The sequence below is a fragment of the Equus quagga genome, chromosome 11 (genome assembly GCF_021613505.1).
Source record: "Equus quagga isolate Etosha38 chromosome 11, UCLA_HA_Equagga_1.0, whole genome shotgun sequence".
Lineage (NCBI taxonomy): Eukaryota > Metazoa > Chordata > Mammalia > Perissodactyla > Equidae > Equus > Equus quagga.
Genome location: NC_060277.1, coordinates 104,698,228 through 104,714,337, shown reverse-complemented (window position 1 = coordinate 104,714,337; position 16,110 = coordinate 104,698,228). Strand labels below are relative to the sequence as shown.

The following is a 16,110-nucleotide window of genomic DNA, read 5'->3' as shown; positions in this document are numbered from 1 at the left end:
ATTTCCGATCCCAGCTATGTCATTATTAGCTCTGTAATCCTGGACAGGTTCTATCACTTTTCTGTGCCTCAGTTTCCTCATTTATAAAAAGGAGACGATAATATTACTAACTTTATAGGGTTTTTATGAGGATTAAATGATTTAATGTATTTAAATTTATTATTACAATATTAAATATAAATAAAGCACCTGAAATAATACCTGATATCTAGTACCTATAGGATTTCACCAAGTCTAAGATGCCCTCTACTACAGGGTGTGCTACCAAGGAAGAAATAGAAAGAAATAATGCTGACATTTAAAATATGACCTACCTGCATTTATGACACATGCTCATTTCAGATACGTTAAAAGATGACGAAATGTATTCATCTTAGAATCAGTGAAATAATGGTAGTCTTAGATGCATACGCAATGCCTTTGATATATGTATCACTTACGAAAACAGAAATCTTTATGAAACCCTCCAAGCAAAGTGTTACCTGATTGCTTATTAAATGCATTTCGTAGGGGAAATGTACAATTTAGAGAAAAATTGAAAAAGAACTAACACTTAAGTGGATTTAAGGACTCATTAGAAATCACGTCATGAATATATCTCTATTTTCCTTTAACACACCATTAAGATAGAAACATTTAATTTCTATCAATATTTGAATTATTCTTTATTCTACTTTCAATTTTCCTGAACTGTCCTAGGATCAATTCCAATATCTTTTTTTTAAAAAAAGTAATCTTTCAAAATGACCCACAAATCCCTCATGAAGACCTACACTCTTTCAAGGCTCTTATGTAATTTTCACACCATGGTCAAAAGCTGGAAGAGGAGAGAAAGAAAGTGAAACGTTGCATACGTGCTTCATCTTTTCCTTTAATTTATATTCTTTGTAACTAAGGACAATTCTGCAGCACCTAATTATTTCTATAAACGTTAGTTCTGTTTCATTTGTTATTATATCACTGAACAATTATCCCTAATGTGAAAGCACAAATCTCTATTGTCTGGAAAATATTCCATAATTAACGTAGGTTTGGAATTATGCATTTCCTATTTTAGTTTGGGCTGCTCTAACAGATACCATAGACTGGGTGGCTTACAGTCAACACATATTTATTCCTCATAGCTCTGGAGCCTAGGAAGTCAAAGATCAGGGTGTTATCACAGTTGGGTTCTGGTGAGAGACCTCTTCTGGGTTCCAGACTGCTGACTTCTCCTTGTATTCTCACGTGGCAGAGACTAGAGAGAGGAAGCAAGCTTTCTTGTGACTCTTAGAAAGGTGTTAATCCCTTTCATGAGGGCTCTACCTTCATGACCTCATCTAACCCTAATCACCTCCCAAAGGCCTTACCTCCTAACACCATCTCATTGAGAGGTAGGGCTTCAACATATGAATTTTGCGGGAGATGCAAGCACTCAGTCCACTCATAACACTTCCTATAATCAATAAAATTAAATTTTTTTAAACACAGTAAATAAAATATAATAATTTCTTCAAAACCCCCAATAAAACAGTTTTCTAAGAATGAAAAAGTAAATTTTTAGAATTTTATACTCAAGAAGTCATGGAAACTAACACACTATACAGATTATTTTAGAAAAAAGGAAACGTCTATATCATAGCACTATTTCTGATGAATGCATTTGGCCTATCACAAATGTTTTCTATTTTTGAAAAATATAGTTATTATCAAGCTCATTGCAAATTATATTTTTTGATGCATTTTTGTGCCTACTTTCAGACCTTTATAGGGATCTTGACAGATGTTCTAACCAGGGCATTGAGAGTTATGGGGTTGCTATGACAACTTTGAATGAAGTGTTCTTGAAATTAGAAGGAAAATCATCTCTTGATGAATCAGGTAAACAAAAAAAACTTGAATTTTACCTTTCTGTGCAATATTTTATCTTGAAAATATGCTTTTAATGATGAGGTTACATGCTTCTGGAGGTGCCATGATTCAGTCTGTTCTTGGGAAAACTTAGAGCAACAAGAAATGTATTTCTGTCTCCTTCTTCCATCTTTTTTCAATGCTAGTCTCCAATCTTGAATGTCTTATCTTGTACCAAGCATTTTGCTAAGCATATGGGATACAGAAGTGTGCAAGAGTAGGTCTTTATGGAGCAGACAACAAATGTGTAATGTAAGTGCTATAGAGAAAAGTAAATTAGAATCATAGATTGACTGTTACTTGTAGTATTTTGAGGCTGTTATTTCATTGTCTTCAAGATTCCATTATTGCTGTTGGAAGATTTTCTGTCAGTCTAATTTGTCATTCCTTGAATATTCTGCCTTTTCTCTCCAATTACTAATTAATTATTCTCTTGTTTCTGGTTACTAGCTTCCTACCGTGTTTACTCTTTACTATGCTTTTTCATTTTCTATTTCTTTTTCTTATTGATCAAGTATTTTTTAAATCTCTCTTTTATCGACTTTTGAAGTTATGAACTTGGTATCTTTTTAGTGGTCACACTTAACTTTAAATGTACATGTCTTATAACTTTCTTAAAGTCCAAAGTTGATCAGTTTCTCTGGGCTCCTCTTCCAAAAGAGGTAAATTTTACCCTGTTTTCAACCATGGCTGTATTAAAAATATTGTCTCTACCAATTTCATATTCTTATTTGGAGAAGAGAGGGAATCTATATGTACTGACTCTTCCACTTTGGTCAGAAATACTAAGATTATTTATCTCTGGCATCGAATAGATTTTTCTAGGCTAAATATAAATTTCTTTTCGTTGGTTTCTGTGGAATGAAGTAAGTCCTTTAAAGCTGCTGACAGAACTTTTTTTCAGAAAATACAAGATTTTCTTTTATTATATCATTTTTTCTTCTTGTATTATATCATCTTTTTTGCTTCATTTCCCATTTCTTTATTTGTTTCTCTAGCAATGCCATGAATTAGATTAGCTGTGTCTTTGTTCAAGACTCTCTACTTTGACACCAATTTGTGAAAAGATAATGATAGGAGCATCTAAAAGATGCACATCTACAATGGCACTTTATAAATCACTGATTTTGCATTTTATAGATATTGGAATTTGGGGACAGTTACAAAGTGCTAGGAACACAGACACAGGAAGACTTGTTGAGCTGGAACAAGTGTTGTCTTCCTTTAATGAGACAAAGAAAGTAGTCAGCGGCCTGGCTCTCTGGAGGCAGCAGCTCTGTGCCATAGCAAAAGTTCGCTTCCTCAAGTTGAAGAATGAAAAAAAAACTTTGCTGACCATGTGAGTACCCAAGTGTTTCAGAGCTGTCTGGTCAGTGCTCTCAAAATAAATGTGAAACAAAAACCAACTTCATATAAAATAAATTCCAGCAACTGCATATGGTCTTTTTAACATAGAAGCCAGTTTTTAATTGCTTAGGTGGGAATGTAATTAACTCAAAGAAAGCTTGGGGTTTTTCTTTTAATTTCGAACAGAATCTGCTCTTATGGAAAGGTTTCAGTAGTTTTTCGGAAGCATGGAAGTTAGCACTTAGGTCTCATCCCAAACACTTGCCTTCTTCCCCAAAGTAGCTCTGTGCCAGGGCTTATCTTAGTCAAGGCTTCATGTTACTATCTGGAACCTACTATTTGGTTCCTATAGTCCTCTACAGCTTCAGGTTCTTCATTGGGTAATACCTCCCGTGCTACACACAGGACACTCATTCATTCAAAACTATTTGTGAGTGCCTCTGCATAACACTCTGTGTTAAATGTCTGTAACGCTTATGCAAATAAATCAAACATGAGATTCAGCTCTTGAGGGTGATTAGAGGTATACTACAAAAGCATAGTACAAAATTAGGTAATTTTGTCAACTGTAGCATTCAGTACAACAGAGATTATGTCCAAATAGGGGCATTTGAAGAAGAATTTTACATGAGAAAGAATTTGAATTTGGTGTGGGAAAATGGAACATTTAGCTAAGAAAAAAAAGAGAATGGAAATTCAGGCACATGGAGAGGTCCTGAGCATGGAGATACAACGGGAATCTGAGGAAATGTTATTAGCTTAATTGTAGCATAGAGGGTACAAAAAAGTAAAAATAATTTTGATAATGCACAGAGCTAAAGAGTTTGGACGTTATGAACAATAAGGAACTATTGAGGTTTTATTTTTTATTTTGAACAGATAATTGATATAATTATAACAGAATGCCAAGAAACTTAATTGGGCAACAGTGTAAAATTGGTTTGGAAATAGTAGACTTTGGAGACAAGGAAAACAATCATTTAGGACATACCGAAAGAGGTCAGAAATGAAATAATTAAGGTCCAAACTTGAAATGTGGAAAAGAGAAGAAGATTTGAGGGCAAGCAATAATGATGATAAGAGAGAGAGAAATTTTCAACCATTTGGAAAAGAGACTCAAAGGAGAGAAATGAATATAAAATGATTGAGCTTTGGAGGTCAAGTGAATGAGAAAATGTTGTAATTTGTAGAAAGTGGGAGCAGGAGGGGGAAAAGGTTCAGAGTGTAGTAAGTCTGGGAGCTGGTGATATGCCAGTTTGCAGTTGTCCAGAAAAAGGAAGAAATGCAAGACTGAGACATGAGACAGCGTGAAGAAGTGAGCATTGGAGAGAGGGATTTAAGAATCATACTCAGCAGGCTTCGTAAGCTTGAATGAAACGTCCAAATCTTGGGGGGAGAAGGCATTTAGAGAGAGAAAAATATCAAGGATAGCTACATAGGAATAATCTCATTTTAGAAAGAAGAAAAATGGGGGGGAACATGATTTATGCGTTTGGTTAGTGTTTATAATTTATTTCTATTATAACATCCATTATTGGCTCAAACTTAAAAACCAACAAAAGTTACCAGAGATGAATTGTTTTCTTTTACATTTTCCTCTATGTAGATTATTGCTTTTTGGCATTAGCCTTTGCCCTCAGCTTTTGGAACATCTATTCTACGAGTTATATCAAAAAAGCTATTCTTGGGGACTGTCTCCTGATATGTACTTCCTCTCACCGGGACAACAACCGCAAGCTCCTCTGACCCCCTTACTGGTCATCAACAAAACAGGTGAACATGGGGCTAAAATGCAACTTTTAAATCCTGGTTCTTGTTGAGAGATTCCCCAGACAACATAAACCACAAAGGAAAGATAAATTCTTTATGTTTTTGAACACACATATGAGGTGGAACAGGAAATTAATTTCAAAATGAAAAATACCACGTTGAAGAGTTTGTTTTAGAAACACGTTATGACAGCCTTACTTAAACCTTAAAGCTTATTGCACAAAGCAACACAAAGGGATTTAAGAAGGTGGATCATTGACTGGTCTTCAAGGTCTTTCCATAACGTTTTCTAAGCACTATACATTCTTGGTCTCTGGAAAAAAAAATCTGTTCCAAATTTGTAAGAAAATAGAAGATTAATATCTTCAAGGATTATAATGTTAATTTTAAATAGTGTTTTTACACTAACAGAAATTATAAGTAAATGTCTAGGCTCTAGGTAAAGGAACTTTGTCATATCCTTGATATTAGAATGGATTTTGGTACCACAGCATCAATTCTGCCTTCTTAAGGAAATCCTTAGATAGTCCTTATTGTGTTATGCTTTGAGTGACATCGTTTATTTTTTTCTCAAATATCACTTGACCATTGTTTTTCTTCACTTTTACTTCCTTTGATCTTTACTTTCATGGTAGGGTCAAGCATTGATGACTTTATACATTCACTGAAGCAGCAGAACATAGCTTTGCAAGTGGATGCCTTTGGAACTAGAAATGGGCTCAATGAGTCATCGTACAATGGTGCGATCACTGTGTCAGGTGATGACAAGGTATGTTGGGCTCTGATTGCTGCATCTCACTAAAGATGGAATATGAATGTACAATTTGAATAATACATATCAACTGACACAAAAGGCCAATTTGACATAAACAAATGGGATATTTCTCATTTTTAGAGGAGAAGCTGGACTATAAGTATTTGCCCACAGTCTCAATTAAAACCGTATATAATGAAATCTTTGATTTTATTCCTTATTAAATGGTATGCACTACTATAATTAATAATGAATTTAAATCTTATTAGCAATTGCATTCCATTCCAATAATTAATTTAAATCTTATTCTTACTTGAATTTTAACTCCAATGACATTTTGATGAATCCTCCAAGCATGAATCCAATTAACGCCTACTGTGCACTTCAGCTCCAGTTACAAAAGAAATATTAGCTCTTAAATTTTTTATGGTAAATTTTTGTGTGGTTTTTGTGGGAAAAATACCTCAAGTCCTACCTGCTAAATTTTACACAAATGGGTCAAACCTTCAGATAAATGTTTATGCTTAGCTATCTGATGTTTTAAAAAAATGCCTTAGCTTTCTGCAACTCAAAGAGCGGTTCATGAGTCAGCATCGTTGGATCACCTGGGTGCTTGTTAGAAATTCAGGATCTCAGGCTCCACTCCAGACCCACTGAGTTAGCATTTGCACTTTCATAAGATCTGCAGGGGATTAGTCTGCTCATGAACATTTGAGAATTGTCTTATTTGGCAATATTAAGACTGGTATATTTCCCATTAAATTGTAAATTTCTGGCTTCTCTTGAAACCTCTTGCCTCCATATGCCAATTCTGGCAGTCTGCCTTTGGAACTGAGAAACTGTCGCCCCATGGAGACTTGGACTTTACTTCCAACTTGCTGTATCTCCACACGGTTTCACTCATTTATATTACCTGCCTAGACCCTGTAGGAGTTTGGATTGAGAGCCCTATAACAGACAGATGGAAAAAGATGACAGGATAGAGTTAAATGTATAAAATAAGGCAGTTAGGTGTTGGAAAGCTTGACCGCTTGCAGCTTGTTGGAGCGAATTTTCAGAAATAATTTCCATGCCAAAAATAGAGTAAGAAATTACCTTCAATCAAACTAGTCCTTGGTATGTCTTAATCAAGTTAGATTCCAGTATACTCAGAAAAATAGTTTTAAAAAATGGCACCGTTAATATTGATAAACATCAGTTTAAGTAATTAGGTTAGATGCAATTTACTTGATTTATTTATGATCGTGAAAATGCATACCCAAATATAGATAATAATTTATTTAAATTCTTTTTATTTGAGGGACAAATAATCATTTTAATATATGTATATGTCATTTTAAAAGAGATTTTAATGTAGTATTGCTATTACAGGCTCAGTATTTGTGAAAAGCTTTCGTTAAAACAGCTACCTGCCTCCTGCTTTCCAAGTATTCAGACATTCTTTATTTATAAAATGAATGCGTTATGTTTTGAAACAAAGCGTAACCTCACCCTGTTAAGGTGAGGTTGCATTATAGTGTTTGATAGTGTTGCTCCTAAAAATCATTTGGGATATTTCGCTTTGTGAGAGTTAAGGCATAAATAGCCATATGGCTGATGCTGTGGTAGGTAGAGACCAAAATACTGGATTCCTAGAAGTATATTGGGAATTAATGGGATAATATGGGTGATGGTGATATCGATCACATTCAGTGCTTTAACCTTACTGTATTGCCAATAATTTGAATGATTTCCTACTTTATTCTTTCATTAAATTTTGTATTCACTTTCTCAGGACTTAAAATGCATATTTATTATATTTTAGAGTCACAGATTTTCAATAGCATGTAATACCAAAAGGCTGAATTGCTTTCCTGTCCTCATGGATATCATTAGCAATGGGCTACTTGGAATTTTTAATTCTTCAGAACACATTCAGACTGACAGAAGTACATACTTTGAAGTAAGTATAATATCTCACTTATACTGAGCCACAAGAAGCTTTCAGAAAATACTTGCAATAACATCATGCTAATTTTTATGAACTTATTCTTGAATAAGTTTATGTTTTATATACATATTAATTACTACATACATACATGTATATACACACACAATATTTAGGTGTGATTACATAACATTATGATGTTAATCAGATGACTCAGGGTCAATGGAACAGCAGCTAATACAATTAACTGGGAAAAAGAAATGATGACTTCTGGTCTTCGATCTGTCACCATCTGTGGCCTTAGTAGCACGTGGTTAAAACAGCCAACTGAAAGGCCAAACTATGTGACCTTCTTAACAACTTGACTTCTATAAGTGTTGGTTCACCAATCCACAAAAAAAATGGATAAAAACTTTATCACAAAGGTTTTAAGAAGTAAATGAGGCAATGTGAGCAGCAGGCTGAGTTGGCTGAGCTATTGTAAAGACAAACAATAAGGCATGTAAACCTTGAAAACCATAGGTGCTCAATAAATTGTACTTATTGTCATCATTGAATTTAATATTATTTTTCTAGGGAATGCATCAAGTTTCCATTAAAGATCTTTCAGCTCTGTCTAGATAGGGGACTGGCTGAATTAGAAATGGAAGTAGTTCTTGTTTAAAATATGATTTGCCAGGTCTGCTCAGACTCTGAGTCAGAATCTCCTGGTGGGGAGGAGGGTCTGCAAATCCGTGTCTTCAAGTCGTCTCTTTCATCTTGCTATGTTGAATCTCTCTTTGCCCAAATGACAATTTAGACATATTCTATAGCTTCCTGGTCACTTTTTGTTATTGAGAATTATTCCAGTGCTGTCCCAAACTTCAAGTTCCTAGCCCATTCAAACAGTGGGAGTCAACTTGTGGCCTAAGGGATGTGGACTGGGGCAAGTGGTGGTGGTGTGATTTGCTCTTTCATTCCTTTTTATTGTCTAACATCTTGAAATAGAAAGAGAGAGTGACCTTGCTCTTCTCGCTTCTGAGTAGAATGAGGCTGGGGCTGGGAGCAGAAGGGAAGGATGGAGAGATCAAGATAGAAAGAAATGGTGCTGTGAAAACATCCCTGCTTTCTCTAGTTGTATGTGCTACTGGCACCTTCTGCTTATGTGGTCGCCACAGTCTAGGTGACCCGTGTGATTGTCTTGTGGTAGTGTTTAGCTTTGACCCCAGTCCCTTCTGTAGATGAAGACACACTCGCTGTTGCAGAGCAATATGTCTCTTAGGCTGCTGTAGAAAAACCCACACTGTCAAGCCTTCTCCAGTTTCCATTGTTCATCGTTTGATATGGCCATCATCAACATAGTTTAACAACTTATTCCCCTCTTTAACCTCCGTGCTTTTTAAAAAGAGCTGTGAGTACTGTTGAGTGCCTCTTGGCCACTGATTGAAAGTAATAGAGATTTGGGATGCGATGAGGGTTGCCTCATCTTCTTCATTGGCACCTCATACCATTGTCTTATCGAGCCACATTTCAGCAGTCCTCCTTCCTTCTGAAATCTCTAGAGCAGAAACAACTGTCTCCTTGTTCATGTGAGGTCGCAAGTGAACCTTGAATATTTAGAACATTTAGAACATTTACCATGTGATTTACAAGTATTATCATATTTAAACGTTCTAACAAGACTTTGAGATGGGTCGTATTATTATTATTATTATTGCTATTATTGTACAGCTGAGGAACCTGCAGTGCATAGAGGTGCTGGTATGTTTCATTAGCTGTTATATTGTAAGAGACAAGTCCATTATCTGGATAACCAAGAATAGAGTGCTCCCAAGAATGAGTCAACCACCTAACCTGAGCTCCTGCCTTTAAAAAGATGTCTTTAAAGATGTCTTTACTACAAATATTTGCTACCCTCTAGCCCTGCTGACCTTAAGTTCATGTGTAAATAAATTCTCTCTATTTGAATTGCTCCTGATTTCTCCACCCAGCCCCTGGCATTCTTCTACAATTCTGCAAGCCTATTCTCCTTGATCCTAAAGCAAAGAGCTCACTGTAGCTCAGATCTTGTTTCTGACTCCACTCAATGACTTTAACCATCTATTAGAGTGTCCCGAAGTGTTCCCAACCAGCTGCTCCTGCACGTCTTCACCTGACCAAACTACCCAGTTGATATCAAGTGTCTCTGTGGGTCCCTCAAGGATAAGCCCCACTAAACTTGGCTGTGGGTGGGTATAATCTAACATAGACATAAAACGTTATTTATGAATCAAGTTGTGAGTAAGGGGGCTGGCTGTTGAGACTAATTGTGAATTTCCCATCCTCAAAGATCTTCCAAATCTGGAAAATCAACAAGGGTGACCATAGGTAAGGATATCAAATGGGTGAGGTGGTCCTCGGTACCCTTTCTTCACCTTCCAGGGCCTCATCTCCACATATGCATCTTTATTCAGGCAGTTTTATGTGCTGTAAGGTCTCCAGGGGACACTAAGTTTTAGGAGGGGCCAAGAAAAAGTAAGATCTTAAAACTCATGATACCTGACCTCATATAACTTGCAGTATAGTGAGACAACTGGTTGTAGATCAAATCAAGGCTTCTAGCAAAAACCAGGGCCCTTTTTTACCTGTACAGGATTTTGAATTTTTTAAAATTCAATGCCTTTATGTGGAATGTGTGCTGACCATTTTTTCCAAGCCCCACCACTTGTATTTCCTAACATCCACCTAGTCATTAACTTATATCTGCCAAGTACCTGGAGGCATTTGAGTTTGTTCCTTACGCATTATGTTGAGCCAGAGGAATGATTCTTCATAAATGTTGAACTGAACTGATTTGCTACCAATTTCAGATAGTAGCAAAAAAGCTCCTCTATTGACAGTCCACAAATTCTATTGTCTATTAAAACATCAGCCTAAATGTTGCCATCATGATGTCAGAGAGCAGAAATTTTATGCTTACCTTGTCACCAAGCAAGGGCTCACTGCCTGATACAAATAGAAGCCAATACTACAGCACCAGCTTTTGAGAGAAGAAAGGCTTTATTGCAAGGTCGACCAGCAAGGAGACAGGAGGCAAGGCTCAACTTTGTCTCCCTGAGCTGAAGCGGGTACAGATTTTTAAGGAGTTGGGAGTGGGAGTCATTATGTAAAACACTAGCTTGGTGGAATCTGATTGGAGGGTGGGAGTGTACCAGTCTTATAAGTCCAGTGTGCTACAAGTCAAGAGACCCCTCGTTTCTTACTGGGTTCCCTGCACCACTTTCTGTTCACATCATGTTCTGTGGTTAGGGAACTTCTAGTTTCTAGGTGGCTCAAGGTCATCTGAGGACAAGGTTTCTGTCTTCTGAGCATGCTCCAGCTACATGACTTGCAGTTTTTGCTCATTGCCCCAGCAAAATATTTTACTTTGATATTTTGTTATTGAGACAACAAGATAAAATAGGGCCAATACGAATTGGTCTATGATGGTTAAACCTCACGAGTTATTAACTGTAGGACATTAGCCAAGTCATACAACTTGGTGGAGCTTTCTTCATCATAAGTAAATCAGGACACTTGTTCAAAATGTCCAAGTTGCTGCAACACATGATTAAAAATGAATGTGGGTAAGAAGTTGCAAAGAGGACCTTGGGAAGTGCTTTGAGTGGTAAGATTGATTCATTTATTTGAAGGATTTAGTCAAGAAAGTACAAATGAATCATAAGCTCAATTGCCATCAGCTCACATGTTCTGTATAATTTCAGGAACACATGGCTTATGAGTTCCTGAGTAATGCCTCCTTCTGGATACTCGTGGCAGCCTGTTTTACTCCTTACATCGCGATGAGCAGCTTCGGTGACTATAAAGTAAGAAGAGTTAACAAAGTCCTTCCATGTTCTTAATACCCAGAGAATCTTTCCCCATTTTATGACCATAAATTTATATGTAAGTGGTGCACCTAATTTATGTGCTTGACACAATGAACAGTTAAGCGCTTTGATAAAAGTTTGGCAAATATGAAGAAAACGCTATTTTTCTTAAACAAATGTGAGACCTCGGGAAAGACAGCTTAGAAGATATCATCAACTAACAAGGAATGCAGTTTTATCCAGTATATCACTTAGAGTTTTATTTCTAGACACCCACTGACGTAGTCACATCCCTTCTCTCAATGATAGTTTCCACTTTCCAGATGGTGGTTATGTTACTCAATTAAACAGCCCTAAAAATTTTACCCAGCACTTTGGTTTTTTGTTGAAAAGACTGTTCCTTTAAAGCTTCATTTTTGTGATTCCTCTATAAAAATTCAAGAAGCCTGTAACAGAGTCCTTCTGCCTCTCCATGGTACTTCTGTGCCATGCAAAGGCCCTTTCCTGTGTGTCCATGTCCTTAGCCCATCAGCTGATGCTGCCTTTGTGCTGTTGAGCCTTAGGAGAATTCAGGAGATGTCATTGATGGACTTGAATTAATTTTCATTTATTCTTCTGTTAAACTATTCCTGTCTTTAGCAACGTCTCCCATGAGAAACACAAATACAATTCTTTCACTTTTATGAGACCATACTTTCACCACTTTCTGTTACCGCTCTTGTCACTGCTTCTCATTTGTTTTTTGGAATCAACCTGTTTCATTCCAATTTTGACTAGTCCATTGTCAAGCTGTATGAACATCTGGAAATTGATTAATGACTCAGTGTCTCACTTTTGTCTCTCATAAATTGGGAATAATAATTGCATCTATTTTAAATAGGTTCCTGTGAGGATGTGGTGAAATAATACCTATGAATTACTTAGAACAATATCTGGCGTATAGTAAGTTTCCTATAAATGCCAGTGCTTGATTTCCAAATGTCCAGGGTTTAGTCCTGGGGCCCCTTTTCAGCTATTTCCCCAATTCCTGACTTCCATATATATAACAGACTTCTTTATAGCTCTACATTGATGCCTAATGGACATTTCAAACATGGGCAAAAGAAAACTTGTGATTTTCCTGGCTAGATCTGCTCATCCCCCAACTTTCCCATCTCAGTAAATGGGGTTGCCATCTACAGTTGCTCCAGTACAAAATTTTAGAGTTGTCTTTGCTTCTCTCTTTCTTTTAGCTCCCTTGTCTAATCCGTCAGGAATTCCTTTAAGCTCTACCTTGAATGTATCAAATCCATTCACTTCTTTCCATCTCTACTATTTTCATCCTGGTCTAAGCCATCTTCATTCTTTGCCTGAACCACTGCTATAGCTACTCACTGGTCTCCTTATTTGCAGTTAATTCTGTATACACATCCAGAGCAAGTTTTCAAAAGTTTTAATCACTACCTTACCTCCAGTAACAACCTCCAGTGACTTCTTTCTGCACCTAGAATTAAATCCTAATTCCTCACTTTGTCTAGCAGAGTCCAGTGTGATCTGTCCCCTATCTGTCAACCTTTTCTTATTGCAGTCTCCTCCTCTACCCACTCCACATTTCTTTCTGATTCTCAAGCATGCCAACACCGTTCTCATCTCTGCGCCTTTGCATTGGCTGTGCCTTCTGGCTGCAATGTTCTTCCTCCTGTTCTTTGCACAGCTGACTTCTTCTTGTCATTCAGATTTCAGTACAAATATTATTTAAACAGAGACTCCTTCCTGCCTACCAAGCCTAAAATAGATTCCCCATCACTGTCACATGAGCTCATTTAAAAAATCTGTGCACAGTGCTTATTGCTGTCTGAAACTTTTCTCACATTTTTGTTAATAATCTCCTTCCCACTAGGAATAAGCATCATCAGAGCAGGAATATTTTTCTCTAAATTCTACCTACTCCATTGTTGCTTATCTCTATAAATATAGATTACCTTTCATTCTTTTACTCTTGACTAAAACCTAGGAGCTATTCCTGTAATGGTTGTCAGATTAGGCAAATAAAACCAAGTTAAACTTCAATATCAGATAAACAATAAGTAATTTTTTTAGCATAAGTATGTCCCAATCTGTATTAGAGACATACTTATACTAAAAAAAGAAAGGTATTTGTCTAAAATTCAAATTTAACTGACACCTCCATGACATTGGCACGCTTCTCTCCCTAACCTAACTTTTGGCTAATGGGGAAGTCATGGAATTTACTTCTGAAATATATCTGGAATCTTTTCACATTTCTCTATCTCTCCTACAACATGTTAGTCAAAGCCACTGTCATCTCTTTCTTGGATGAGCACAGCAATCTCCCTAACTGCTTGCTGTGGATCTACATTAGTCTTCTCCTTATCCGTTTTCCACACAGTGTGACAGGGAAATATCTTAAAAGTACAGATATGACCATGTAAATTATCTGCCTAAATCCCTTCAGTGGTTTCTCATCAGACTAAGGAGCAAGAAGGAAATCCTTGCTAAAGCCTGAAAAGCATGCATGATCTGGTCACAGGTGTCTCTCTCCACTTTGATCTGATGCCACTATCACCTTGATAACTATGTCCAGTCACACTAGTTTCTTTTCAGTTTCCTAAAAACATTAACTCTACCCGCTGTAAGGCCTTCTCTCCTGTTCTCTCTTCCTGCACTACCTCCGACCTGTCACTTGGATAACTACTCCTCATTGCCTAGACCCTAACCCAAACCCTTCATGAGGAAACTGTCCCTGACACGACCCCCTAGTCATAATTTATCTCCCTTCTAAAGGTTCTTATGTGACTCTGAATTTTAATACTTTTAATTTTACTTCTTTAATTTTAACAATTTTAATTACATAGTTATTGCTATACTTATTTGTTTATTGCCTTTGTCTCCCTTCCCTTCTGCAACTTAAACTCCACAAGAGCTCCAGGACCAACACAAAGCCAGGAACATGGTGCATGCTCAGTAAATATATGCTGAACAAATTAATGAAAAGGAAAAATCAAGCCCTCTAGGCATCCTCACTATCATTCTCTTTTCTGCTTCCTCCCAGAAGCAGAAAAAATTCCAGAATATTTACCTGCCTTTCAACTTTTTCCCTAATGAATCTCTTTATAGAGACTCAATTTTAGATTGAAAATTTTAATTGTTTTTGTGCTTTACTGTTAGAAAAGTCCAAGTTACATTTTAAAACCTTGTATTAAGACAACCACTGCAACAACATGGCTTATAATAGGTCACAATGTCAAAATCCACGTACTAGTTTTGCATGTAATCATGAAAAATGTGGTTTAGTTCAAGAAAATGTGTCACATTTTAACAGAAGTCTTCTTATGCCAACCTAAAGAACTTTTTTGGAATTGGCTCATTAGATGATCATTTCTTAGACCCCAAATAAAATGCCAGTTATAAATGCACTGTTTACATTCTGCATAAAATTTAAGAATCTTACAGGAAATTGCAAACCTGCATCTCTTGAATCTTTCTACAATTTGCAAGTCTTTATAGTGTCAAAGGGAAGAGTAGCTTTGGAAAGAAAAGAACAGGTATTTTCTCGTTGAGGGACTGCCCAGTCATTCAGTGATGGAATGTGAGCTGGTCATGTTGGTGCATTTTCCCTTTAGATGATGAAGTCATCCTGTGGTTTGCAGTGTTATTAATGCCCCTGAAGCAGGAGTGTGACAAGTGACTGTGTCATTTCTTAAATCAGCATATTATCTGGAAGGGACATAGAGAAAATGAATGCTTTTGTGACTACCCATTTGCAATTTCTCAAGCCTCAACTGTTTAGGACCTTTTAATGATTCCTCTATTTCTTTATCAGAAAAAAGTTCATTCCCAACTGAGGATTTCAGGCCTCTATCCTTCTGCTTACTGGTTCGGGCAGGCGCTGGTGGATATTCCACTGAACTTCTTGATCCTCCTTCTAATGCAAATAATGGATTATGTTTTTAGCCCAGATGAGATTATATTTATAATTGAAAACCTGTTAGTTCAGGTAAGTGACAAAAATTATGAGATCGTTTTATTAGGCTATTTATCATGAATGCAGTAATATTAATCACAAACCAAAGAACTTCAAATTACCTTTGCTATAGAATAATTTGGAAAGTTGTGGTTAAGGATGAATACTTTCCTAGAAAGTGTTTACCTTATCCAACTTTAATATTTTTATTTGCAGATCCTGTGTAGCATTGGATATGTTTCATCTCTTGTTTTCTTGACATACGTGATTTCCTTCATTTGTCGCAATGGGAGAAAAAATAGTGGCATTTGGTCATTTTTCTTCTTAATTGTAAGTATGCACACAGTGCATATTATTTTATTTTAAAACCATTTTAAAAATAATTTGAAGAGCATATATATTAATCTTTGCATTAAGCAGAATGAAAAATTAATATTGCTCTCTAGAAAATTTGAATTACTCTAAGATAATTGTAAACATATATAAAATACAATAGGTGTAGGTATCTACCATTTATAAACTATGAACTCAAATACGTCTCCAGGTCTAACCTCTCCCTTGAGCTGGACACTACTGCCTCTACAAGTTCACGTGCAATTTCACTTGAATATTTAAAAAGCACCTCAATGAT

At 36.4% G+C, this 16,110-nt stretch overlaps 1 protein-coding gene across 6 annotated transcripts in view; it reads left to right on the top strand.

Moving 5' to 3' along the window:
• Positions 1-16,110, top strand: part of ABCA9 (ATP binding cassette subfamily A member 9) — a 64,765-nt gene that overhangs the window by 23,668 nt on the left and 24,987 nt on the right. For all 6 annotated transcript variants that reach the window (XM_046675072.1, XM_046675067.1, XM_046675070.1 and 3 more), the window contains 8 exons: positions 1,741-1,860; positions 3,031-3,229; positions 4,844-5,010; positions 5,643-5,776; positions 7,566-7,703; positions 11,411-11,512; positions 15,339-15,512; positions 15,696-15,809. In XM_046675072.1, coding sequence (XP_046531028.1) covers positions 1,741-1,860; positions 3,031-3,229; positions 4,844-5,010; positions 5,643-5,776; positions 7,566-7,703; positions 11,411-11,512; positions 15,339-15,512; positions 15,696-15,809 — 1,148 coding nt within the window. The remainder of the gene's footprint in view (positions 1-1,740; positions 1,861-3,030; positions 3,230-4,843; positions 5,011-5,642; positions 5,777-7,565; positions 7,704-11,410; positions 11,513-15,338; positions 15,513-15,695; positions 15,810-16,110) is intronic.